The sequence below is a fragment of the Podarcis liolepis genome, assembly GCF_965112155.1.
Source record: "Podarcis liolepis genome assembly, chromosome: 6".
In the NCBI taxonomy this organism is placed as follows: Eukaryota; Metazoa; Chordata; class Lepidosauria; order Squamata; family Lacertidae; genus Podarcis; species Podarcis liolepis.
In genome coordinates this window covers 30,942,647-30,970,045 of record NC_139559.1, presented here as the reverse complement: position 1 = coordinate 30,970,045, position 27,399 = coordinate 30,942,647, and the positions used below count along the sequence as shown (strand labels likewise).

Sequence of the window (27,399 nt, the reverse complement as noted above, 5' to 3'; positions counted from 1 at the left end):
CCCTAAGCCAGTGTTTCCCAACCACTGTTCCGTGGCACACTAGTGTGCCGCGAGATGTTGCCTGGTGTGCCGCGGGAAAAATTAAAAAATTCGAAAGATTTTTTTTTTAAAGTCAAATTTTCGATTGGGGCGCCGTCACTAGATGACCCCTGGGGTTCCCTCCCTCCCTCCCGCTCTGCGCCTCCCTCCTCCTCCTCCTCCTCCGGGGAGGCCCTTCCTGGCTCTCGGCCAAGGCTTGGCGGCTGCCACTCACTCACTCACTCGCCCATCCATCCCTGCACCCGGCCTCTCCCCCTCCGTCCCCGGCGCGGGGGCTGCCGGGATCCGTAGTCCCCTCGCCCTTGGGCTCCGCGCCCGCGCAGGGTGCGCGAACTACGTTTCCCAGCGTGGCCTGGCGGGCCGGGCGTTTTGTTTGAAGCGCTCTTCTCCCGGCCATGGAATGAGCGCAGCGGCGGCGGCCGGGCGGGCAGGGGCTCTTCCGCGCAGACCCCGCGCAGCCTGCCTGCGCCCCCACGGAGATCGGGCAGCAGGATGGAGCCCGGGGATCCCCGCGGAGGCGGAGCGGCGGAGGCGGAGGCTGCCCCCCAGGTAGGGCTGCGTCGGGGGGTGTTTATTTTTGCAATGCTGCATCCGTGCCGGAGGGGACGCATCGGACCGCGGGGAGACCCCTTGGCGGGCGTGCAAGGCAATGCATACGTGCAGGCGTTGCATGGAGTGCAGTGCAATGTAATGGCAACGCGGCGCCCTGCATGCATGCATGCAACTTCCACCGGCGCTCCGGACATGGCAGGTGAGGGGGGTCCCCAGTGGGCGGCAGAGAGAGCCGGGAGGGCGAAGGGGAGCCGGGGGGGAGCAGCGCTGCTCCCCGAGCCGAGCCCGGGGGGAAACTTCGGCGTTGTTGCGCCGGGTGTTGGAAGCGGAGGCTGGCGGGGGCCCCTCACCTGCAAAACCTGGTCGCCTCTCATATATTTCGTGCATTGCATTCATCGCCCGCTTTCTCCTCGAAGGAGCTCCCAGGGGCGCGCGTGGTTCTCCCCGTGTTATCCTCGCAACAACAGCCCTGCGAGGTGGGTCAGGCGAGTGGCCCAAGGGAGCGCCCAGGGATTGTCCTGGCCAGGTGGGGTGATTTGAACCCTGCTCTCTGCCCGGTCTTCGTCCTCATTTAGCCCCCACATGTGCATGACTGAGGTTTTCCCCCCTCGTCTTGGCTATGGTGTGAGTCTGTGCTGTTAATTAATGGGGTTCTGCCTTCGGAGAAGATGAGCCAGCCCTCAAGGAGGTGATTATGTAATTTGCTAGCAATTCATGTCCCTCCCGGCGTGACGCTGCGCGCTGACGTCACGGGGATGTAATGGTGGTGTGCCTCGAGATTTTTTTCATGAAACAAGTGTGCCTTTGCCCAAAAAAGGTTGGGAAACACTGCCCTAAGCTATAGCTTGTTTAGTTTACACATAAATCCTGCACTGGAGATATGGTGTGGATTGCGCAAATGGTAGGAGCTCGAGCCACGGATGGGGAATAAGATTCCCTCCAAAGGTCTGCAGCTGCATAGGGCATAGCTGTCAACTTTTCCTTTTGCTTGCGAGGAATCCTATTCGGAATAAGGGAATTTCCCTCGTTGACAGTTCCCTCGTTGACATAACGTTGACAGTTATGGGATGGGGACGAACCACAGGTTCCCAACCCCTGAGCTTTAAGCCCCATCCTTGCCCCCTCACGCCTTCCCCTAAAACTCCAGCTCTGCTGAGGGAATCTGGCTTATCAGCCTCACGTCCAACCAGCCCCTGAACTCTCTCTCCCTCCAAAAACAACACAGAACCACCCAGCATAGACACAGAAGCCGCAAGCCACGCAGGCCGCCTTGACTGGAGGACTGCCGTCACGTGACCCCCGGCCCTGGCGGGAGGCGTCTTGCTGTATGTGAAGGCAAGGCCGGGTGGTTGCTCAGTCTCTCGTCTCTACCGAGCAGGCTGCTGCTGCTGCGCGGTGTCCCTGCCTGGAAGCCGAGGGCGATGTCGAGCGGGAACGGGGAAGGAGCCTTCAAGCGGCCCCGGCCCGCCAGCCCGGGCGACGGCTTCCACACGCCGGAGAAGCGCGTCTCCGTCTACCGCGCCCCGGATCCCTGCGGGAGTCACCCGCGGGACTGGGGCATCGAGCAGGTGTGCGAATTCCTGCGAAGCAGCGGCTTCGAAGACCCGGAGTTGCTGCGCTGCTTCCGAGGTAAGCGAGGGGCGGGATGAGCGGAGAGCCGCTTCGCTTGCGCAGCCTCGTTGCGCCGGGAATTTCAACCTCGGCGGACCTTAAAGGGGGCGCCCGGCTGAGGCGACGCTGCTGCTGCTGCCGCCGTTTCCTTCCTCGAGCGGTTCCCGCTTCCTGACGCCGTGAGGAGAGGAGGTTATGAAGTGGATTGCAGAGCCGGGGCATAACGGGCTCCGTCGCCTGAGGGCGGGGTTGGCTAGTCACGGCTGCTGCTTTGATTTCGCGGTGGTTCTGGAAAACCAGTAGGAAAATAGGAATGATCTCTGAACTTTCCTCGCAGGTCGACTAGGGGGCCGACCCAAAGAATATATATATATATATGCGCACCCTGGGGAGACTTGCTCTCCCGGTGCCCCAGAGGTTCGTCTTGGCGTAAGTTCCCAAAGGGGAAAGGCTATTCGTTCTGAGGAGTAAGACCCAGGATGGCTTGTTCTGAAGTCAATGGCCATAGGGCTACAGTATTATTATTATTATTATTATTATTATTATTATTATTATTATTATTATTATTATTATTTGATTGCATATACCGCCCTATACCCAGGGGTCTCGGGGCGGTTCACAGAATAAAATCAACATTTAAAACTACAAAATACGTAATAAAAATAAAAACGACAACCCAATAACTCCCCCCCAAACCCCCACATTTTAAAAGGGCTGTGTCTTAAGAGTCATTTGCAGCGCAGTCTACTCCGGAGTAAGGTCTATTGAGCTCAGTGGGATTCACTCCCAGATAAGTGTGTTTAGGGTTGCTGCCTTAAATCCCCTTTTCCTTTTAACTTGGGTTGTATTTATTTATTTGATTTATATGCCACCCTTCCTCCCAAAGAAGGAGCACTTCTTTCTCAAACAAGCCTTTTAGTTAAAAAGGATTGCAGGCCACCCCAGTCTGACTCAAATAACTCTACTCTGGCCTTTTGTCTTTCCAACAGGGAGGTAGACCCACCTGTTTGCCCTCTGGCACAGAGCCCCTGCTCTGCTTTGTTCCCTTAATGACCCATCTTTAGCTGCCCATTGGCAGTACAGGATCATTTGTGCATTAACCAGCATTGATATCTTCTGTCTCTACTTGTAATGTTCTCAAAGAATAAGGAAATAACATCAGAGGCACATATTCTAGTGAGCGAAAGATATATGCACCAAGTATGTATCAGAGGATCGCCAAAGCATGTGCCATCAGGACGCAACATCATTAAAGCTAGAAGTCAGGTCATTTGTTTATCCAGATCTAAAAAAAACCCACATTAGTTTTCATGCATGCACTTTTGGGTTGGGGCAACTGGCTAAAATGTTTTAAAATATTTTTAACAATTCTAATTTTGCTTCCTCTGTTTTCTTTTTGTCAGGTTGATGTTGGTTAAATGTTTAGTTGGGGTTGGCCGTTAATTTTAATTTGGGTATAACTGTAAACTATTATTGTTATTATGTTTTTAGGAGGCTAATTAGGTTAGTTAGCTTATGCCCAGTGCAAAATATTTCAGGTTGCACCAAAGCATACTTGCAGAAAAGAAATACTGGTGACTCTTCATGTGAAAGTATGAATGAATACTGGCTTATTCCTGCATTGCAGGCAGTTGGACTAGATGACCCTCAGAGTTCCTTCCAACTCTACAATTCTATGATTTGAGGATGATGATGATTTATTTATTGGATTTATACCCGGCACCAAATGAGTACTAATTGGAACTCATGGGTCTCCTGTAAAGCAGGAATCAGAAATAAAGAAGAGTGTTATTGTTCTTAAATAAAAAACTAAAATAAATTTAGATTATATTAGTTACAGCATCAAAGCAGCCACTTTACCTACTGTTACCTTGTGGTGGGTACAGAAACTGCGCCCCCCCCCATTTGTCTAAAGAGGGAAGCATGTCCTCCAAGTAATACCAAATATGGCTTCTATTGATTATATGACTCTATAACATATTAGATATAACTGTAGGGTCATCTAGTCCAACCCTCTGCAATGCAGGAATCTTAACTACAGTGGTGCCTCGCAAGACGAAATTAATTCGTTCCGCAAGTTTTTTCTTCTTGCGAGTTTTTCGTCTTGCGATATACGGTTTCCCATAGGAATGCATTGAAAATCAATTAATGCGTTCCTAGGGAAACCACCTTCAGACCAGGTCCGGGGACAGTCTGTCCCCCGACCTCTTCTGAAGGCTGGGGGGGGGGGAACAAGGGCTTTTCTTCCCACTGCCAGCCTTCAGAAGGCTGTTCTGAAGGCTGGCGGTGGGAAAAAAAGCCCTTCTTCCCACCTCCCGCCCCGCAAGCTCCGGGGACAGGAGGGCTTTGCTGCCGACCGCCAGCATTTTAAAAGCCCCTGCTGTCCCGGGGCGATTTTAAAATGCTGGCGGGCAGGAGCGAAGTCTTTGCTGTCCCGGGGAGATTTTAAAATACTGCGGGGAGGGAGCGAACGCTTCGCTCCCGCCCGCCAGCATTTTAAGATCGCCCGGGGCAGCAGAGACTTCTCGCCCAAAGCAAGGGGAGCTCTCCGAAGGGCTCCCCGTGCTTCGGGCGACAGGCTGCCGCCCCAAGCCTCGTGCACCCGGCGGGACCTCCTGCTGGGCGCGCGAGGCTTACAGACACTCGCCCAAAGCAAGGGGAGCTCTCCGAAGGGCTCCCCGTGCTTCGGGTGACAGGCTGCCGCCCCAAGTCCCGGGGAGATTTTAAAATGCTGGGGGTCGGCAGCGAACGCTTCGCTCCCGCCCGCCAGCATTTTAAGATCGCCCGGGGCAGCGGAGAAGTCTCCGCTGTCCCGGGAAGGCAGGGGGGGGGAGCAAAGACTTTTGCCCCCCGCCGGCCTTCAGAAGAGGTCCAGGACCTCTTCTGAAGGCCGGCTGTGGGCGAAAGTCTTTGCTCCCGACCGCCAGCAATTTAAAACAGGTCCCCGGAGATTTCCCTATGGGCTTTCGTCTTGCGAAGCAAGCCCATAGGGAAATTCGTCTTGCGAAGCGCCTCCAAAACAGAAAACTCTTTCGTCTTGCGGGTTTTCCGTCTTGCGAGGCATTCGTCTTGCGGGGTACCACTGTAAAGCATCCATGACAGATGGCCCTCCAACCTCTGCTTAAAAACCTCCCATGAAGGGAGTAATTTTCTGGTACAGTGTGTGATGCACAGTGGGCTGCAGCTGGATAGGGAAAACAGGAAAATTCAATGGTGCTTCATTCTAAGCTGTCTTTCTATTCATGTAAAACATCTCTGGGTGCAAGAATTCAGAATAGCATAGTTTCTTAATGTTCCTTATTTTTCTAGTGATTTTCATTTGCCATCTGCCCAGAGAATTTTGAATTATCAGGAATTTCAGAAATATAAATGTTAAGAGTAACGGAATAAGCTAACTGTTGTCTCCTTATTTCCTCAGGGAAAAAGATTGCTGGTTCATCTTTCCTTTACCTCACTGAATCAGAACTTGAAGAAATGGGAATTGGGTAAGGGAAACTTAAAGCTATTGACATTTGAATTTGGCTGCAATCCTATATGTACCCTGTGAGTAAGTCCCATTGAATTTAGTGGGACATACTTCTGAATAGTCATACATAGGCTTGGACTGTTTGTGTTTCTAATTCCTAAATGGATCATTGCTATATTTAGTGCATACCTTGAGCTTTGTACATTTGCTAAAGAAATATAGATTAGTGACCCTGATCTTTTATCAGCAGAGGAGGAGTGAAGCTGCCTCGATTTCAACAGTGGTTCACATTAATCTGCAGTTCTGCTGTAACGAAGATTTAATGTGACATGCAAACCAAGCCAGTATGCAAAGCATTTTCATGAAATCAGGAAACTGAAACAGGACTTGAACTTGCCATATTGTGTTACATAATTATTGCAACATTAATCATCATAACGATGGATGTTACCTTTCTTCTCTGCGATCTCACACTTGACAGATGTCACTAAAACTGTATTGAAAGAATACCTTTAATATTACCATAACACCTCTATTCATACACAATTTATGAAAAACACCTTTTTACACAGAGGGCTACTGGAATATTCTGCAGTTTTTGGTAATTAAACATATTTGTTGAAATGCACCCCTTCCAGACAGATTTATGGCACTTCTTAACATGCTAAGACAAACCTTGGTTTAGTGAGATGGCACAGGCTTCCAGAGAGCTGCTTATAGCCACTTTCTTCTCCAAAATTCTTTTTGCTGCCATGCTGTTGTAAGTCAAAATTTTGCTTAGCATGTAATCCAGATCAGGGCGCATGGTTAGCCGCTCTACTCCCTAACTATTTGTTATTGCTGGTGGTTAGCTAGGTGAAAGGTTAACCATGAGCCCTCGTCTGGATTACATGCTAAGCAAAATCTTTGCTTAGGTCATTGTGGTACAACAGCAAAAAGGACTGGGAAGGAGTAAAGAAACTGAGGTTCTCTGCAGGAGCCTGCATTATTGCACAGTCTCATTAAGCAAGGTTTGCCTTTGCATGTTGTTTAGATGAGCTTTCCTAGACAAAACCACCATCAAATTAATGAAGCAAATATATGTTGGTGACTGTGTGTGCAGAAACAGATGCATTGTCATCTTCTTTTGTACCACATTCGCAAATATTGGGTACAGATTATAGTTTGGAGAAAGTATGTTTTAAAACCACTACAGTTTGACATCTGAATAAATCTTCATGGAATTGGTAGTGTTTAAGAGTATTCGGTTTCAGATCTTTTGAAGATCTTTTACTGAAAACTTTTAAAAATGTTTGCACTGAACAGTAGCGATTAACTTAATGTTAGCGTCCACTAGATTATTTAATAAAATATGGAACGGTCAACTTAACTTATACTTGATCACTTTCAGGACCGGAGTGAGACAGAACCTTCTGAATTGTCTGAGCAAACTGGGACAAAGGCATGTTGACATAATGAAGGTGAGAGAAGCATTTACATTAATCTGAAAGCAATGTTAGTCTATTCCCAAATCCTTTATGCTTGAAAACCCATGTGGAGGACAGGTTAGGGACCAATAATTTATTTAGGTTAATTACCAATTTACCAATGGCTGTATGATGAGACTATATCTTCTGATTGTCAGGAGACTGGCACAGCTGAACTTTGTTTAGCCTCAGAGACCTTGAGATCAAAAGGCTCTCCCTCAGTTCCCAGGCCTCTCTTAGGCATACCAGGCTCCCAAGTTGTAAATTACTTGATAGCCTCCTTTACCTTTTTACAACCCAATCCACACTCAGGCCCCCAGCTGTGCCAGGGTCTACAAATCAGATAGCATCTCATCCTGCCTAGAGTCAAGATGTAATTGACTCACACCTCTAGAGACGGGAGTTTTACCTTACTCCTAACTCCCTTACTCCTGTGTGATCCACCGTTTGACATACCAAGATTTTCCAACTTCACTACAGGGTGTCTTCTAGTTTGTCATGTATTTCTTGTGTTGACAAAGGTTTGTTATTTTTATAGAAGTCTACTGGATGATATAAGCCTTTGGTTTGCCAGGTTTTTATCTGGAGGTTTTGTGCTGCGTGATGGAATAATGGGTGGTATGCCAGGGGAATTAGTGGGGATGGAGTTGGGGATAGTTTGCCTATTTCTGTTTTCCATGCTTTGAGCACGGTCTGTGTGTACCTGTTAAGTGTTGTGCGAATTTCCCTTAGTTTGGGAGTGTGGTGCAGGTATTTTCAATTGTGTCCCTCTCTAGGTGTATTCATTGTTTTGTCTCATCTTCTAGTATATATGGGATTATATGGCGTATGTGGTTGGCACTGTAATATGCTTCTATGTTGGGGGATTCCCCATCCTTCTTCTGAGGTAGGGAGGTGCAGGTATTTGGGGCTTATTCTTGGTTTTTTGTGTGAGAAGATAAAGGAGTAGTTTTCTCTGCCTTTTGTGGAGTTGGGTTTGGGGAATCCAGATTGGGAGGGTTTGGAATAGGTAGGTCAGTCAATTGCTTTGAGGGGGAAAATCATGTTTTGCTTGGTCAGAAATTCTCCAATGTTTTTGTTTTCTGTTTATAGCTTAGCTCAAAGAACAAATGTATGATTTTTTTCTGAAAAAAAAAATCTGAATCCGGACAAACTTCTTATCACATTTCATGTTCTCAACATCTATTTTATTTGCGTGTGCTACTTGTCAGTCAGTTAAGAAATTAAAACCTTTTGTTTTATGGCAGCCATATTGGTGGCATCCGTCTGTCTTAAGAGACAGTGTAGTGTGCCTCCAGGGGTGAAGTCAAATGGCTGTGTTAGCAGCATCAAAGTGACCTCTCCAGGATGCAAGCTTGGACAGTATATATGGAGGTCCTTGGATGCCCAGATGACAAGATCCCACTCTCAACCTCACTAATGTGGTTCAAAGGAAAGCAGAGCAATACATTTGGCACCTGCTTGGCTGCAGGAGTTGCCAGAAGGATGCATACAAGGCGCCATCCAACCGTCTTAGGGCTCCACTCTGGATTTGAGTAGGGTTTACTCCTTAGTCTTTTCTTCTCCCAAAGATATACCTCAAGTCAGTGGAAGATTGGGGTCGGTTTTCCTTCTCCTAGATCAACTACCTTCCCAGGTTGATGAGGTCCATCTGCCCCTCACTTCCCTCTACAACATGTGCAGTATCCACCTTCTTGACTGTGGGACCTATTGGTCTTGTCCGCTAAATCTGCCGGAGCTCATCTTGGCATACAGGGGCAGCCATAGATGCTTTTCGTTATCCGGTGATTGTACTAGCTTTTGAGTACAGTGGTACCTCGGGTTACATACACTTCAGGTTACAGACTCCGCTAACCCAGAAATAGTGCTTCAGGTTAAGAACTTTGCTTCAGGATGAGAACAGCGGGAGGCCCCATTAGCTAAAGTGGTGCTTCAGGTTAAGAACAGTTTCAGGTTAAGAACGGACCTCCAGAACGAATTAAGTTCTTAACCCGAGGTACCACTGTATAGTGAAAGCAAGTGAAAGTTAAAGTGTTTTCTTCTGGTGCTTTTCATATATCTACAATAATTTTACAATTCGTTTTACATCTTCCAGGTATTTAATGACCCCATTCATGGTCACATTGAAATGCATCCTCTTCTTGTTCGGATCATTGACACACCTCAATTTCAGCGTCTAAGATACATCAAACAATTGGGTGGCACTTATTATGTTTTCCCAGGAGCATCGCACAACCGTTTTGAGCATTCCCTTGGGTAAGGCACAAGTTCTTTTTGCAGATCTCTGTTTTTCTTGAACTGGTATACGCCACCACTCAGGTTACTGCAGACTGGTTGCACCTCTGAACATAAGTAATTGCAGTTTCATTGAATTCCATAGCACTGCTACTTATAACAGGGAGTCCTTGGAGCACCCCACAATCGCCTAACCTTGACTCTCTTAGTAGGTTCAGGTCGGGGTCACAAGCAAGAGACTTCAAAGCAGGACATAGAAGCCAAATAGCAGCCAATAAGCCTGATGTTTATTGTTGCAATAAACTACAATGGTACCTCGGGTTACATACGCTTCAGGTTACATACACTTCAGGTTACAAACTCCACTAACCCAGAAATAGTGCTTCAGGTTAAGAACCTTGCTTCAGGATGAGAGCAGAAATTGTGCTCTGGCGGTGCGGCGGCAGCAGGAGGCCACATTAGCTAAAGTGGTGCTTCAGGTTAAGAACAGTTTCAGGTTAAATATGGACCTCCGTGACGAATTAAGTACTTAACCCGAGGTACCACTGTACTACAAAGAGGAAGCAGCCAGAAGCCTCAATCAGCGAGTTACATCAGTATTTCAAAGGTTCTCATAATACATCTTGGGATGCATCACTAAGACATCATAGATATGTCACAGAAAAGTTGTGGTCTCAGAACCTGAGATCCAGGCATGCCCCTGTCACTCAATATAGTCTTTCACACTTACTCCATCACAGTATAAAGGAAAGTATTTACAGTTTCCAGGTCCCTGAGTCAAGTCAAATACACACCTTTGTCTTGACCAGGCTTGATTCCACTATGGGGTGGTTAGGCATTGTGATTGAGATGATTATCTGTCTGACACTCTTGGGGCAGAATATCAGTCATGACTGCTTGGAAAGGCCCTGCAGACTCTTATGGTGGGCCCTCTCACCCTTCCCCTTATACCTCACTTCCCTGGATCCTAAAAGCCATTGGAACTGAGAAGATTGATACAACAAGTGATTTCTTAGGAATTTTGAAAGTTTTCCCATTGATCTAGTACATAGATACATTTATCAGTGAATTGCTACATTTGGTATTGGCACTTTCCCTGTTTTCCTTTGTTGGAGACCTGTTACTCAGGCGTGAGTCAAGGCTCCTGAGCTGAGCTTCTCTTGCAGATGCAATACCTTTGCAGATATGTTGCTGTTTTCTATTGACACTAGGGGATTTGGTTTGACAGGTGAAAGGCAGGGAAATGTGTGTGAGTGAATGGTTTGGTACTGTGCAGCGGAGACTCTTTTGTCTCTGCCTTGTGGTGTGTGTGTGTGTGTGTGGTGTCTCTCACCCCCCTTCCAATTTCCCGGTAACATACTTACGGTAACTTCCATTAAAGGAGATTTACATCTAATATATCTGTAAAAGTTAGAAGTACCCTTCATCTCATATGCTGGTGTGTTCAATATTTGGTTTTGTGAGGATGTAGGCTCACCAAACCCAAACTCAACTAAGTAAGCAGATTTTCTGACACTGAGTTTTCCCACTAAAACTCATGGATGAAAAGAAATGCTATTTGCTTTGACAGTAGGGCTGTGTTCTTGCTTGCTTGCTTTCCTAAGAATGCACTTTGTTGGTGGATAGAGAGGCCTGCTGATGTGACTGGAACCTTTAAAAAAAACATTTAAGGCAGCATTGTATGAAATTTGCAGGCATAGTAAGAGAGGAAGTTTAATTGCATTTCCTCCCCTAGTTTATTTTAAGCAATTTCAGCCGAAGATATGTTTTTCCCCCAGTCTTAGCACTAAGCATCACAGCACTGAAATCAGGGATAGACCACAGCCTGCCTTTTAAGAGTACAAAGCAGCCCCCCCCCCCCACTTCAGTGCTGGTGGGGGTGGGGAAAGGCTGCCTTTTCACTTCCACAGAGCCTTCTCTGCAGAGTAAAAAAGCAGCATTTATAGTCATTCTACCCTAGTGCTGGGAATGCTGATTTTGTATGTGTGCACATTTATACATGCATGTTTGTGTGTGAGTGTATGTTTGAGTTTTGGACTGCATGTGTGAGAGAATGAAAGTGTGTGCTATGTCCTGTATGTCAAATGAATGTGGGTGTTTGTGGGTAGTATGTGTGTATACATTGGTCAAAGCCATCACTGGCATGTGGGCCTTGGAGATGTGGCTGACCAGCAATGTGGTCTTTGGACCAACCTTGCTCTATAGGTTTGCAGTTCACCAGCTAAGTAAGTTGAGTGGTATTTCACAATATATAATGTGGGGCAAGTTTTTATTTTATTTATAACCCTAAAATTCAAGAACTGGTTAGCTGAACCTTTTTCCTTCTTGCTACAGGGTCGGCTATCTAGCAGGCCGTTTGATCCGGGCACTGCAGAAGCGACAACCAGAGTTGGACATCAACCATAGGGATATTTTGTGCGTCCAGATTGCTGGTCTTTGTCATGATTTGGGTAAGCCTCTTCCCAAATATCTTAATGAAGCAATTTATGCACGCTAGGTAAAGATGAACTGCATAATTCTTACTTTCAGGTCATGGCCCATTTTCACACATGTATGATGGAAGATTCATCCCTCGTGTTTGTCCAGGAACTGCATGGAAGGTGGGTATGCAACCAGTTATTACTGCTTTCTTTTTTAAAGGGAATGCTGCCTTGCCTAAAAATATGTTAACCACATTTAACAATTATAGTGTTTTATAGTCAAAGTACCCAGACATTTCCTGAAGTTTTTTTTTCTTTTTTAAAGTTACCATATTGGTGAAATATAGTCACTAAAATTCCTACTGTTTACCACTCTCTTCTGCCTTAGTCAGATGCCACCTGGAGCACTGTGTCTAGTTGTGGGGGTTGAGAAAATTGGGTATGTTTAGCCTGGAGAAGAAGAGACTGAGAGACAGTATGTTAGCCATCTTCAATTAACTGAATGGCTGTCACATGGGACATGGAGCAAGCTTGATTTCTGTTGCTTTAGCCTTAGCGGGTAGGACCTGAACCATTTGATTCAAATTACAAGAAAGAAGATTCTGACTAAACATGGAATGGACTCACTCAGAAAGTGGTGAAGTTCATTGGAGGTTTCTAAACAGGTTGGATGACCATCTGTCGGTGATTGTTTACCTGCTTTGCAAGAAGTTGGACTAGATGGCCCTTGGGGTCCCTTCAACCCCACAATTTTTTGAATTTTCTCAGTCCTTTCTTCTCACAGAGATTATGTTCCTTCCATTAACCTTTCTAGGGTCTTCTTTCAGTGGCTTCTCTGCTTCATTTGCTGTTCTAAGTACCTTTCTATTTTCAGCCATCTCAGGTTATTGAACATTCCATTGCTTATCAGGAATTAGTGATTTCAGCAGCTGAGCTGCAGCAAGAATGTGAAACTAGGAAACAACTCTTCTCCCCCCCTGCTGGTATTTGTTTGCTATTGCAGCAGTGGGAGATCCAGCATTATGCTTGAATGAGGGAACCTGATTTAAAGAAACTGGCTTGTTTAACAAGCTAGTTAAATTTGCTTTTTATGGCACTTTAAATATTTTGTTTTAAACCAGAATCCCTGGATAAAATCTGACATTAAGCTGGGATTTTGCAGAAGTGAAAATGAACTCTGTTCAAGCTCCTGTAAGGGGAGCAGGAGCACACACACACACAATGCTTTGCTTCAGGCTCATCCACCTGACATTAAACCACGGCGTAATGTTGTCTTAATGTTTTTGTATACAGTTATGATGGCTTGTTTTGACAGCATATGCTTTGATTAATAATAATTTAAACTTCCTTTTTTGTAGCATGAAGATGCTTCTGTTAAGATGTTTGAACACTTGATTGATTCCAATGATCTAAGACCAGTCTTGAAGTATTATGGTCTCAAGCCGGATGAAGATATAGACTTTATCAAAGAGCAGATAGCAGGACCCATTAAGACTGAAAAAAACAGTAGTTCAGTAAGTCTTCTGCTTTGTAAATACTGTGCAATTTAATGGAATAAAATGCTTAATAGCATTATATTTTTTGAAGGAAAATTGACAGGTGTTGCATGTGGGAGATTCATTACTTTTTGTGAACCATTGGTTGTTGAGCTTTTTATAGATCTTGAAGAGGGGCCATAGTTCAACAGCAAAGCATATGCTTTGTGTTCAGAATGTTCCACTCTGTTCTACCATTTCCAGTTAAAAGATGCACGGCAGCAGAGCTGGTTAATGCTTCTGCATGAGGCTTTGGAGAAACGTTATGTGTTAGGGTAGATCAAAGAATGATCTGAGCTGCTTCATACTTCATGCAATTCTGTGCATGTCTATGCAGATATAAGTATTGCTGAGTAAGCTTGCAAAAGACAGAGGTGCATCTAATGGTTCCCTTCCTTTTGGATGAAGGGAATGTTTGCAAGTGACAAAATAATAGGTCACCCTGCAGTTTATCCTGGAGAGCAGCAAAAGGCGCTTCATTTGCTTATACTGATATTTGGATAAAAGTGAATTTTTATTCAATAAATATTTTTCTGTGAACAACTTTTAAAGAGTTAACTTCACAAAGTGATGTACAAATATAAAAATGGCAGCCACCAAAACAATGCAAAATATGTTAAAAACAGCCAAACTTTTTGATCATCTTTAAATGCCACCACAAAAGCAAGCACACTATAAATCAAATAGTAATACTGTTTTTGCAGCCCAGTTCAAATTAACTGTTAAAAGGGTGACTGAGGGAAAAATGGGTTTCCAGGGTCGGATTCAAAATATAAAGCTGGAGTTTGCCTAATACCACATGGAATTGAATTTCCTAAATGTGCTGCTGTGGCCAACAATGTCCTGTTCCGTGTGCTTGCCAATCTGATTGAAACCAGTTGTCCAGGAAGGATTAGTACTACTTAGACCCAAACCAGACAATTGACTGATAAGAATACCATGGTCAACAGTTCAGGAGAACCAATAGGGCTGTGCTCCTTGCATCCATATTCCAGTGTAAGTTAATTACCTGGCTAGCCAAGGTTGTTTCCATCACAAAGCTAGGCTGTGATTATTAGCTCCACCAATTTTTATCTCTTATTACTAAAGTACAGTGGTGCCCCGCAAGACGAATGCCTCGCAAGACAAAAAACCCGCTAGACGAAAGGGTTTTCCGTTTTTCGATGCGCTTCGCAAGACGAATTTCCCTATGGGCTTGCTTCGCAAGACGAAAACGTCTTGCAAGTCTTGCGATGTTTTTTGCTCCCCCCCTTTTCTAAGCCGCTAAGCTGCTAATAGCCTTTTAGCCGCTAAGCCTTTAATAGCCGCTAAGCCGCTAATAGGGTTGCTTTGCAAGACGAAAAAACCGCTAGACGAAGAGACTCGCGGAACGGATTATTTTCGTCTTGCGAGGCACCACTGTATTGGCAGGTATCAATCTGTTCCAGCATGTGCAAAGAGTTCTTAGAACCCTGCTTCTTTGCCAGTTTGGTGCTCAGAGTAGATTGCTTTATTGTAATGTATTATTTGCTTTTGGGTATTTCCACCCCTTTCTCCAGTGGCCTTACCGTGGGCGACCTGAAGAAAAAGGCTTTCTTTATGAGATAGTGGCTAACAAAACAAGTGGCATCGATGTTGATAAATGGGATTACTTTGCCAGGTATGGACCTTGCTCATTTTAAAGCATTTGGAAGATTTATTTTATAGATAAACAATACTGGGAATATTTTACCTATAGACAAACCAATTAATGGAATATCCTATTGGTCCAAGTTAAATGGGATATCTATCTTATCATTAAAAACTCTTTATCTTTAAATACTGTATGGTGTCATACCATATAAACTGTATGCTTGTTGGTTAACCCTGTATTTTGTTATATTGAAAACTAATAAAAATACTTGGAAAAAAAAATCTAAGCGAGAGAGCCATGTATACAGTCTGAGCAGGATATCGACTATGAATGAGGAACCTGTGGCACACCAGATGTTGTACTCCAGCTCCCATCAACCTCAGCCAGGATGGCCAATGGTTGGGGATGGTTCAGCAACATCTGGAGGGCCCAGTTCCCCCACCTCTCATATAGAGAGATACCTAGCCCAGGTACTCCATGTACTTTCTATGATTTTATTCTATGGTCTTGTGTTGTTGTAAGCCATTGTGATATAGTTTTATGATGCAGGGCATATGAATATTTTTATAAATAAATTCAGTATCTATTTGCAGCTGCTGGGGGTGACCTCTACAAGATTTGGGGCAAGGCAGCACCATATGCTGATGATACCCAGCTGTTTCTCTGTAACATATGAACCAAGAGAAGTCATGCATATTTTAAACCAGTGCCTGGGCTAGATGAGGGCTGGATGGAAACCCTATGGATGGGCTGTTCAGCAGTTCTGATGGGTTTGCATTCCCTCTGAGGGTTGTAGTCTGGGGGTGCTCCTAGATCCATTGCTGTCAATAGAGAATCAAGTGACCTCAGTAGCTCATGGTGCCCACTACCAACTTCGGTAGGTTCACAAACTACAACTGTTTCTGAATGAGGAAAAGAAGCAATCCTTGTTGGAGATAGCAACCACTCTCTGGAATACTCTGCTTTGGGTAATTCATGAGGTAGAGATCATAATGGCCCTTGAACAACTTTTCACAATATATTGCTTATGTTTTCTGGACTGTGTCTGACTCTTAGTGTTTATTTTTTTTGTTTAGACTTGCTCAGTTTTATTTGTGAAATACAGCTGTGTTCTGTTTTTATCACATGTTTGTATTTTTGTTGTTTTTATGGAATCCACTTGGAGATTTTCACTATCTTAAGCAGTTTAAATAACATTTAGCAATATTTTTCAAACTAAACAGTGTCCCATTTCATACATCACTTTAAACCAAACCATTGCTGAGTGTTGGGGTTCCGAGGGAGGAGATGGCAGCTACTTCGCTCTTCTCTTGTTCTGCTGCTGTGCTGAGCTAAGCCATGGCTTGGCTTAGTGTGTCATGCAGGCGTGTGTTTTAACTTTTTCCAGTGAGCTGTCACTTCATTCTCTGGTTTAAGACCCTTGGTTTTTCCAGGAGAATTCTGAGCCAAACTATGGCTTAGTGCAGCAGAACAGCCTGGAAGGAGCAAAGCAGCTGCAGGTTCATGCTAAACCACAATTCGTCTGAAGATAATTGCAGTTGCTATTATGGAAGTGTGTCTGGAGATTATATATCTATATTTTGGGAATATGAAAAATATAGAGTCTCAAAGAATCCCCTGAGAGTCCTTTTACATTATTTAAAGATGAGACCCCAGTGAAGCCATCTTCCTGATCCCTCCCCCTAATTTTAAAATGTCCCCCCCCCCTTCCTTGGTCCATGCAACTCCTCAATTTGTAATTGAATGACCTTACCTCCTGCCTGTTTCTGGAATATATTTAGGGATTGTCACCATCTTGGAATCCAGAACAACTTTGATTATGTACGCTTCATTAAATTTGCTCGTGTCTGTGAATTTGAGGGAAAGAAGCATATTTGTACCCGTGACAAGGTAAGCTTTCTTGAGGAAAGTAGAGAATGCCAACTAAAATAGTGTTGGCAGCTTGAAAAACTCGCCGTTAAATTTTTGTCTTTTTCGTTCTTCTATGCCCCCCCTTTTCAGGGAGCTCAGGGAAACACAGTCTCATTTTGCTGTCACTCAGTGTTGAGAGGCAAATTAACCTGAAAGCTAATGTTTACACAAAGCCACCCAGTGAGCTTTATGACTGTGGGTATAATGAGTCCAGATGGAGATAAACTTGCAGTCTGCTAGTGCTGCCTAAATTGAGAAGTGCATTTCCAAGTGAATAGGAGACAGTGCAATATATGTTTTCTCTGTTGTTTGAGAACAGAAAGTTTGAGAAAAAAATGGATTTTGGGAGCACGAGGTATTGGCCAAGCCATTACCTTTCATCTCAACCAGCCGCACTACATGTAGGGAGTATATAGGCTTACTATAGCATATGGGTGACCATGTGGTGTTGGGTTGGAGTTGGTGTTTAAGGGCCATAAATTGGAACATAAAAAGAACCCTGCTGGATCGGACTAAAAGTATGTTGAAGTCAACCTTACGTTCTTGCCATAGCCAGCCAGATGCCTGTGGGAAGCCCACAAGGAGGACATGAGCAGAACAACATTCCCCTGCTTGGTTTTTAGAGGCATACTGCTTCTGATAATGGAGTTAATATAGCCATCATGACTATAGGTTTAGAGACAGTGGGTAGGGAAGGTTTGGGTTATCATGGAAGGCAGGTACAAATCATCGCAGTCTATTCTCTCTAGTTCCAGCATTAATCCCCAAGCATTTGGTTGCTCTTCCATGGTGCTCCCTGGTCTATGCAAGTCAAGTCACAAGCAAGGCAGAGTGCTTAAAAGCTCTCTTCACTCCGGGTCTGCTTAGCGTTGCCCATCGCAAAATGAGCTTTTAAGATATGCTTTGTTTGCTGGGCAAGGCCCACTCAGCACACGGGCTGTGGAAGGTTCTGGGGAGCTCGCGAGATAATCTGACTTCCTGCGAGATCTCACACAAGCATGCATAATCTTCCAGAGCTGGCATGTCGAATGGGCCTTGCCCAGCAAGTTAGACAGAGAGCCTAAGAGCTCTTTTCAAACCTGGTAACCCAAACGGCCCAGCACAAAATGAGCTTTTAAAGTCTTTGCCTTGGTTGCGGGGCAAGGCCTGTTCGACACACTGGCTCTTTGAATCCTGGGGATGCTGTCTCTCACCCGCTTGCTGCAAGGCAGCTCCAAGGGTTGGCTGGCTATATGTGTGCGTAAGAGAAGGGATTACTGTATTTTCATTAAACAGAACAAACAGGAAATGTAACCACACAAAATTGTTTCAGTTACAAGGTTGTAGAAGGCAAAGCTCAGTACAGAAGCAAGGAAAGTATCCACCAACTTATGAGCATTCTGCTCTCGTATGCAAGGAATCATCTTATCTTAAGGATCCTGTGTTTCATGCACTGCTCCACTTTCCAGGAGCCCCCATGAGGCCTCTCCACATAAGCAGAAAGTAATCTTAATTGCAAAAATTACTACTCTAGTGTTCTGGAATACGTTTTTATATTTCTTGTGCATGGATTATTTAGAAGGGTCTAATTATTTCTATGTCCTGGAACCTTTTTTATTTTATCCCTAGTTGTTCAGCAACAAACATCCAATTTGAGGAATTAAAGTAGAATTGGCAGATTAAGGCTACAGTCGTATACACTCTCACCTGGCTACCGGGCTCATTAAATTTGGTGCAATTTACTTCTAAGGTTATACACATAGGGTTGCACTTGTGAAGGCTCTTGATACCATATAGTAAATGCTTTTTCTAAAAAATAAAATATTTTCAGGCTATCTTCTATTTCTGTAAAATTGCCTTGAATCCCTGCTACCCACTCTCGGGCATTAATATGAGCATTTATGGGAGAGAATGTTTCATGTATTCCTGACCATTAAGTGAAAGGAGCAAAAGTTTGCTGCCAGCAAGTTTTATTTATTTATAACAACATATACCACTATTCATAAAGAACATCACAGTGGTTTACAACAGTTGTACATAAAACAAAAACAAACATTTTGTGAAGTACCTGCCCTGAATGTTTCATAAGTCTTGGAACTGTGGTTTTAATGTAAAAGATGAATAAAATACTGTTTTTATCTTGGACTTTAGGAGGTTGGAAATTTGTATGACATGTTCCACACACGGAATTGCCTGCACCGCAGAGCCTACCAACATAAAATTAGCAACATCATTGAAACTATGTAAGTAAGTGCATGTTGATATGCCCTAGACAGGGCAGTAACCAAATAAATGCTAGCCATTCTTACGTTAGTAGATTAATTACGTTTGTATGAGCTTGCATATTAATTCATTTTAATAATGTATGACTGAAGGAGGAATGCTTCTTCTACAATGGTGCTTGCCAGCTACAAATATTTTTTAAAGAAGTGTTGCCTGATTTATTTAGGGATGTGTTTTAATTCAACCAATTTGAATTTAATTAATTTTTTAAAAAATAATTAATATTAACCAATTGATCAATTAAAGGTTGTAGCCCTAGTTCTGGAGTGTCTCATTGATAAACTCTGTTGAATGTCCCTGTCCTTCTCCTTAATCGTTTTTCAAAGTGGATTTTGATGACTAGAAAAAGTTATATGGTTTAATTTTTTTATCAACTTTGGTGTTTTTGTATTACTCTTTTTTAGCCATAGAAATAAATTTCCAAAGCCATTGTGAAATCTTTGATCTGGAGTTAATATTGAAATTATGGATTCTTCCTCATTTGTGTTGCATGTTTCATATCAGGATTACAGATGCCCTTTTGAAAGCTAACCCACATATCATCATAAAGGGATCTGGAGGGGAAGAGTACAATATCGCTACAGCACGAGAAGACATGGAAGCCTACACTAAGCTAACAGGTATGGGCTTATTGGACTGACACCTAAATTCTAATTGCATCAATTTAGGAAGTATTTCTCTCAGGGTACCATTTTGTTATGGCACTTAAATGAAACATAGTGCATTGCTTTATGTAAATGATTTATATATTCTGCTGTGTGCATATGAAGGAAGTGAAGTGTTTGTATCACTAGGTCTGAAGAAGTAATTATTTATTTATTTATAGTATAAGAAACGGATTTGTTCCCCTATGGCCAAACTTTCCCCTCTCCCAGTTTTAAAATTATTTAAGGGGTGGTTCGTGAAAGAGAAAAATAAAAATTTCCTCCTTTTCCCTGGCTCTCTTTTTACCCCTCTGTAAGCCATTAAGGAGCTTATTAGCTTCGTTTAATTTGAATAGGTTGATATATAACTGCTTAGGCAAATTCTTTTTTTGATCTATTGCTCCTGTAAAAATCTTGGTAGGATGAGTATGTATTAGATGGTGTTGACTCAAAACTGAAACCAAAATGGCGGTTGACTCGGGCTAGAGCAGGGATCGGCAAACTAAGGTCCCCGGGCCGGATCAGGCCCACCTGCGTCCTAAATCCGGCCTGCGCTGTGAAGCCAGAACCCGCTGCGAAACTGAGACTCCTGGCGATGGTGACGGGAGGAAGAGGCCGAGCGGCAGTGGCTATGATTGGCAGAGACATCCCCATGCTGCTCTGAGGTAAACCAGGTGCAGTGTTTGATTGGCAGAGCCGCCACCGCTTGGCCTCTTCCTCCCACCGCTGCCGCAGCCCTGGTGCTCCTGTGGGCTAGAGAGCGGAGCGGACGAGCTCACTCTGCCTACCCACTTCATGAGAAGCATCGGCAGCGGTGGTGGCAGCCCCTGGGAAGGTAAGCGCAGCGCCTTCTTTCTCTAGGCAGGGAGGAAGCCCGTTTCATGCCACTTCCGCCAGCCTTTCGGTGAATGAGGCAGGTGGCAAACCGAGAAGGTGGCTGGGTGGGGGGTGGGGAGGACGACTAGTTGCCCCCCTCACAGTGTGCATAGGAATTCATTTTTTTAAAAAAAAAATGTAGTCCTGCCCTCCACAAGGTCTGAGGGACAGTGGACAGGACTCCTGTGAAAAAAGTTTGCTGACCCCTGGGCTAGAGAGTCCAGGGCTTAGCCAGGAACAGTGAGAATCTTGGAGCCAATGTGACTGTGTAGAAGTGAAAGATTTGTTACGCAAATTGGTGGCGGAGCAGGAAGGCAGGAAAGCAAATGGAGGAACGGAAAGGAAGCTATGAGGGATGTATAGATTTCTGGTTACTAGTGCTGAGCCCAGGTTTTTGGTGGTTCTTGGACAAGATGCCCTCAATGTACCCCTCTACCTCAGTAAGTATGTCCCTTCACTCCAGTGATGGCAGCTGCTCCTCTGCCTTATCATTGCTAGCTGTCTGGACTAAACGGTGGGGGTGGAGAGGCTCTTTGTTCATCTCCTCCATGTTGAAGCAAGAGGCAGATGAACAAGCAGGCGGTTATTGTTAGTGGGGTGGGGGTGTCCTTGAGAGGTGCCCAATCTTGCCAACCCTTACACTGGACCTGCCAGTTTTCATAGACCCTTAGGAAATGCTTGTTTGAAAGTCAAGCCTTTTGCCCTTGACTACTTCTCACCATCCTAATCCCAGTTCTGTTTTATTTACTAGTAAAGTAGAGTCAGATGTTTCTAGTTGTGCTCTTCTTTACTGCTGTGTATAGACATTGCACAAAACCTGGTTGTTTAGGAAGGTCTTCGGCTCAAAAAACAGACTATTCTTGTTATGACTATGTTAGGGCTCCTTTCCTTTGTGCTTTTTAGGTTTATGAGTGGATATTTTTGGTGTGTTTTTTTTAAAATGTTATTTCCTGATTTGGTTTTATTTTATGCACATTTTACCATAAACTACATTGAGGTTGTTGGGCTTTGATTTGTTTGAGGATATAATTATTTTTCAAAAATGTTACCTTCTGGTGCCTTTCGTTTACTGCCAAAGCAGCTAGAGAAGAGACCCACAGAACTATATCTTAACCCTGTTGAGACACAGCAGAATCTTGGGGTTTTCCATCTGACTGTTGAATTGAATATGGTCTTGTGAGTTTCGTTTTGCAGATATATAAAAGATCATTTCCAGTTGACTACGATTATAATAGCATAAAAAAATTCTTACATTATGACAGATAATACGTGTTTCAATTATGCAAAAGAAAAACTGGCTTTAATGACTTGATTTGTTTAATACTGGCAGATGAGATCTTCTTAAGGATTCTTCATTCTGATGAGCCCAACCTCGAAGAAGCACGGGAAATTTTATGTAAAATAGAACGGCGTGACCTGTATAAGTACCTGGGACAGACTCAGCCTCCAGAGGGCACAGAAATTACAAAGGTGGGCACAGTTTCTCAAGTTACATTGGTTTTTTCACTCTGCTAACTTGTTAAGTGTGATCATAGAGTAATGTACTGGTTGGTTTTTTCCAGTACCAATTTGCTTACCTCTGGCTTCTATCTCTCTTTACATTAAAAAATTAAAAAATTGTCCAGTAGCACCTTAGAGACCAACTAAGCTTGTTCTGGGTATAAACTCTTGTATGCATGCACACTTCTGCAGAAGTCACCAGACCCTTATATATAGTGGGAGGGTGGGGTGTAGTTTTTCTCAGAAGGGTAGTAGGAGATGGGTGATTGACTCAATGGGTATGGTAAACCTGTTGACTGTTAACGACTACAATTAGTCCTACAAGAAAAAGCAAGGGATAGTATGCACGTGACCAAAAATAGATTTAGCATATGTAATGAGACAAGAATCCAATATCTCTATTCAGACCAGGTCTCTCCATAGTGTCTCTTTACATACTCCCTCTCTCATTATTCCTCACAGATCACTAATCACTCCCCTGCTCCCCTATCTTGCCGCAAATGCCTTGCAAAAGCCTGTCTGAGCAGGTGCATGGTCCATGAAGTGCCTGGGGAGGCCATCTCTGTCACTTCTCTCTCTAGCCACGCCACAATGCAGAAACAACAACTACCACCTTCTAGACTGAAAAGAACCTTTGGAAAAGCCCACACCTTCTTTGCCAGCACAAGCTGATTAGTCATGATGCAACTGAGGGCAACATCCTTGTTGCATTTCTCTCCTGCTCCCACATCCAAGCTGCTGAAAAAGTCCACTGGAGGCTGGGAAAAGGCTGTCCTTCCCTGCCCTTCCCTATCACATGGGCATCCTGCATGAAGTGAGTGAGGAAGGCATCCCCATTGTTCCTTCCCCTCCCCTGAATCCTGAAACAAATTGCTTTTCTGGACAATAAAGGGAGTGGTAGCTACCACTCTTCCTCTCCTCTCCAGGCCACCTTTGTCTCAAAATGCACAGGCTAGCAACTTTTTATCTTCCTCCATATATCCTCAACATTCCCTCCAAAGAGTAGACGTAGGATTGTTTTTGCAGAGTGGATACAGGCATGCTCTTTTAACTTCAGAAACAGCACTGCACAACAGAGCAATCAATATAAAGGCCACAGACACGTCCCTTCTTCAGTAAAGTTCATATAGGTGTGTTGGGGTGCCAGAAGTGGTTTTCATGGGTGCTAGGTTGGTAACCCCTGGATTAAGCATTACGTACAAGAGCTTCAATAGAGTTACTAGGTTTTTACAATAGTTTGCATCAACTTGTTGGATAACAACAACAATAGTAATAATAAATTCTTACCTCTACCCCGGTCATCTGACTGGGTTGCCCCAGCTACTTTGGCTTTCAACATAATAAAAGCACGGCAAAATATTGAACATTTATCAACAATAATAAAATGTTGCAACCTTCTTTCCTTTTTCTCTAATGGATAACTAATTTTGCCTTAGTCTGCCTGAAGAGAAGCTGTGACAGCATTAAAAGTCATCACTACTGAAGGTCATGGTATGGTGATATCAAATACCTTATTTGTCACATTGTACAGTGCGTGAGAGAGAAAATTATTTTGAAAATTAATCATGGGTCTGGTTCATCAGTTTCTGAGAGTATGATTCAAATACACAAAAGTAAAAGGTTTTATACCCTGCAGGAACGGTGTAGTAAGATGGCTGAAGAAATTGCCAGGTCCCAGCCCAGTACATTATCTCACAAGCCTGGATTAAAGCCTGAAGACTTTATTGTTGATGTAAGAATGATCTCTTTAAATGTTCATTTTAATTGATTTTGATTTCTTAACATATGTGCCTACACTGCACTTTAGTACATTTTTATTTTTGACTTGCCTCTGTGAAGGTTATCAACATGGATTATGGAATGAAAAAGAAGAACCCTGTCAATAACGTGCGTTTCTACTGCAAGTCTGACCTCAATAAGGCATTCAGAATTTCTAAAGAACAAGTAAGTAAGGTTGGGGGGGTGTTTCTGCCTGTTTTATTACGATAGCATTTTAAAGAGTATCTGAATACATGTGAAAATGACTACAAAATTGCATGGCAATAGTAGCAACACAGTTCTAATTTCACCTGCTATGTAAGTGCTCACGGAATGCAAGTGGTTTTAAGGTAAAATTCCCCTGTGCAAATATTCCTGTAACTGAATGGTGCTGCTGAGAAATTTGTTGAAGCTTTTTCTGACAAGGTGATAAAATTAAGTGTATGTGACTTCTTTTTCCTTCTGTCTTAAGGTTTCAAAGCTCTTACCAGAAAAATTTGAAGAGCAGCAAATCAGGGTTTATTGTAAGACAGCAGATGAAGAGACTATCAGTGATGCTAGAAAATATTTCGTTCAGTGGTGTATAGACAATAATTTCACTAAACCACAGGTAAGAAAGGTTTAACATTGAGAAGGTGCATCTCAATGTAGAATCATAGAATTGTAGAGTTGTAAGGGACCCTGAGTATCATCTAGTCCAATGCAGTAATATGCAGCTATTCCATACGGGGATTGAACCTGCAACTTTGGCGTTCTCAGCACCACACTCTAACCAACTGAGCTTATGAGAGTCAGATCTACCTTATTCTCTGTATTCCTTTTGTTCATCACCTGTTCATTCTTCCATAGTCTCCTCTATCACCAACCCATTATTACTTCTGCACATTATGAACACAAGGGACTTGAGAATTCTAAAAATCTCAGAAATCTCATTGGAGGACCACCTAGCCTTTATGGTTTACTTTCTAAAACAACTGTAATACTACCACTAACTAGACGTTTTGTATCTGTTATGTTTATTAATTTCCTTGCAAATGATGAGTACCTAAAATTTGTTGAGAGGGAACTACCACAAATAAATGGGGTACAGCATGAGTCACCCATTACCTTTTCCTGACAGTGGGAAAGGGCAGCGCAATAATGTTTTTCTTGTAATATGTGTAAAAAGGCTCCATTGAGTGTCTTGCTCCACTTGACAAGATGATGACAGAATGTATTGACTGTTAATTTCCAGTGCACAACTGAACTTCTTTTCATTTTGATGCTTTGATAGGATGGTGATATTGTTGCCCCTGAACTTACACCAATGAAAGCAGACTGGAATGTAGTCAAAGATGACGAAAAGCATGATTCAAAGAAAAACAGTTCTACTCCAAAGCCCAAAAAGTCACTTTTTAAAGACTAGAACAACTTTTCTGTTGAATGATTCCGGTTTGTACAACAAGGTTGTGTTATAAAAACAGGGAAACATGGAAAGAAAAGCATTAGTGGAATATGTCAGTCTTAGCTCAGACGAGTTAAAATTCCATTTGTTGTAGATTTCACATGGACATTTGATGACCGGCAATGTTCTTATTTTGCTAATTCAAATGTGTGCTGGTGAAGAAAGGTCTACTTTTAAAAACAGGTTGTATCCAATGTTAGTCCTACTCAGAATAGAACTGCTGAAATTAATGGACATGGCTAATATAGCTCCATTAATTTCAGTGTGTTTGCTCTGAGTACAACTTAGTTGGATAAAGCTCAAAAGTTTTTGGGAAAAACCACAAAAACTGCCATTCTATTTCAAAACTTCTTTCATTTTATTAAGATCAACACAATAGTATAATTTCTCTACTATGATAAATGTTATATATGAAACCTATTGTGGGAAAAGGGAACAAGACTATGCCATTTGCCTATTTTCTGTTTATGATAAAAGTGGTTATCCTACTGTTCTTTTTAGCTGCCATCCCCTCAAATCATGATAGAGTCAGTATATGTTCATTTAGAGCTAAACATGCCTTGGCACAATCAAGGATATACTATTTTATAAAGTTGCTTTTTTAACTTCGATGCTTACCTTTTATAGAACCCAACAAAATACTCGCAGTACCAAAACAACCAATTATTGAATGTATCCTAGCCATTAAGCACTAGGTAGAGAGGAAATGAGCTGGTTTGTATAGAGAGGCAAATTGCTGTTAAGAATCAGAAGCAAATTTCAGACTAGGGAGTTTTGCCTGTTATGTTTCAAACCGACCTGAATGTATTTTTAATCTCTCATATTTTCACAGATTTGTTGTCTTTGTATGGAATAGTATATATTGTTCCTTAAAATTTTTTTGGGGGAGAAACACAGTTTTATGATGTGGCACTTTATGCTGACAGAAAATGGGTTTGTGTATGAGAAGTGTGCTGTTAAATGTGAGAACAGAGCGTTTCTGAAGCTTCACTTAACAAACCTAAGACTCAGAAGAAATATATACACCATTTAAGAACTATGAATTGGGACAGAGAGAATGGCTCCTCGTTGCAAAAGGGACTACAGCAAAGGTACCTACTGTAGGAAGCTGGAAAGCCACTTTCACCATCAACACCCCCGGTGTTTCTTTCTATACTGAGCAGATTTACAGGACCATTGCAGGGGGGAGTTGAATCCCACTCCCTTCACCAGCAGGATAGTTCTACTCGAAGGAATGTTGGATCCATGCCAGTATTTAAAATGAAGTTGCGTCGTGGAGATCTCTTAAAACTTAGGGCTGAAAAATTAAACATTTAGGGCATTGTCAGGTGCTCTGTTGAATTTACTCCCAGCACATGGCACCTGAATCTAGAATTATTTCACCAGAACACACTTTCACCCAACACGCTTTCACACGAGCAGAGAGCTGTTCAGAAATATCCAACATTTCTAGTGCTGCAGTCAGAGTACGGGTAGCTAACCTGTGACCTTCCAGATATCAGTGAACTGCAACTGCTATAATCCCTGACTGTTTGCCATGTCAGGTGCTGATGTGAATTGGGAGTCCCAAAAACATCTAGACTAGATTATGCAAGAAGAGACCTCAAACTCAGTGGCTCAATTGTTTGAGCTCCGTAAGATTGGATTAAAAGAGAGCTGCTTGCATCCTGAGCCTTTGTTTTGAAATTAAATTGCTTCATAAAAACGGGTTAAGGTAACATACATAGTGCTATTCTCTCCAAAGCTATATTCAATTATCAGACTGGTTGGGATTATAATTATATATTTTGTGTGCCTGTATATTAATCTTTTTTCCTGTGCATATCAGCTGAGTAATAAAACCCCTTAAAAACCCCTAATGGTCAATACCTAATATGTTCAGAACTTGACTGGACTTTTCAATGTGTTACAAAGAGCCAATTTCAGTAAAGTAAAATTCAAACTTGAGCAAATCTGGAACAATACCAATGGGCAATTTATCCCAGTTCATTTATTGGGACTGGCAGTAGGCACAGTTGGTTTCCTTTGCTTGCCACAGTGATGCCTTAGGAATCTGCCCCTCACAGCC

General features: G+C 43.2%; 1 protein-coding gene across 3 annotated transcripts; it reads left to right on the top strand.

Annotated features, from left to right (window-relative positions):
- The first annotated feature begins 1,822 nt into the window (after nucleotides 1–1,822).
- Nucleotides 1,823–27,185, top strand: SAMHD1 (SAM and HD domain containing deoxynucleoside triphosphate triphosphohydrolase 1). 3 transcript variants are annotated; one of them, XR_014527388.1, is made up of 17 exons: nucleotides 1,894–2,220; nucleotides 5,621–5,687; nucleotides 7,059–7,128; nucleotides 9,230–9,390; nucleotides 11,704–11,819; nucleotides 11,899–11,969; nucleotides 13,148–13,303; nucleotides 14,863–14,963; nucleotides 16,718–16,826; nucleotides 18,978–19,069; nucleotides 19,614–19,729; nucleotides 21,960–22,099; nucleotides 23,766–23,861; nucleotides 23,969–24,073; nucleotides 24,360–24,497; nucleotides 25,161–25,661; nucleotides 25,764–27,185. XR_014527388.1 is itself a non-coding variant. In XM_083508382.1 (16 exons), exons 1-16 carry the CDS (start codon nucleotides 2,013–2,015, stop codon nucleotides 25,290–25,292), a joined length of 1,878 nt encoding a protein of 625 aa, XP_083364508.1. In that variant the 5' UTR covers nucleotides 1,823–2,012; the 3' UTR covers nucleotides 25,293–27,185. The 3 variants fall into 3 exon arrangements, 2 of the variants coding, with proteins under 2 accessions (XP_083364508.1, XP_083364509.1); XM_083508382.1 differs by having other exon boundaries at nucleotides 1,823–2,220; nucleotides 25,161–27,185; XM_083508383.1 differs by lacking the exon at nucleotides 1,894–2,220 and adding an exon at nucleotides 2,312–2,631 and having other exon boundaries at nucleotides 25,161–27,185.
- Nucleotides 27,186–27,399: the final 214 nt, after the last annotated feature.

Bases quoted from the DNA above. Each gene is read 5' to 3' on its own strand.
- SAMHD1 (XM_083508382.1), top strand. From the start codon at position 2,013: ATGTCGAGCGGGAACGGGGAAGGAGCCTTCAAGCGGCCCCGGCCCGCC. The intron at 5,688-7,058 runs GTAAGGGAAACT...GATCACTTTCAG, and splicing joins CTTGAAGAAATGGGAATTGG to GACCGGAGTGAGACAGAACC. The intron at 16,827-18,977 runs GTAAGCTTTCTT...CTTGGACTTTAG, and splicing joins ATATTTGTACCCGTGACAAG to GAGGTTGGAAATTTGTATGA.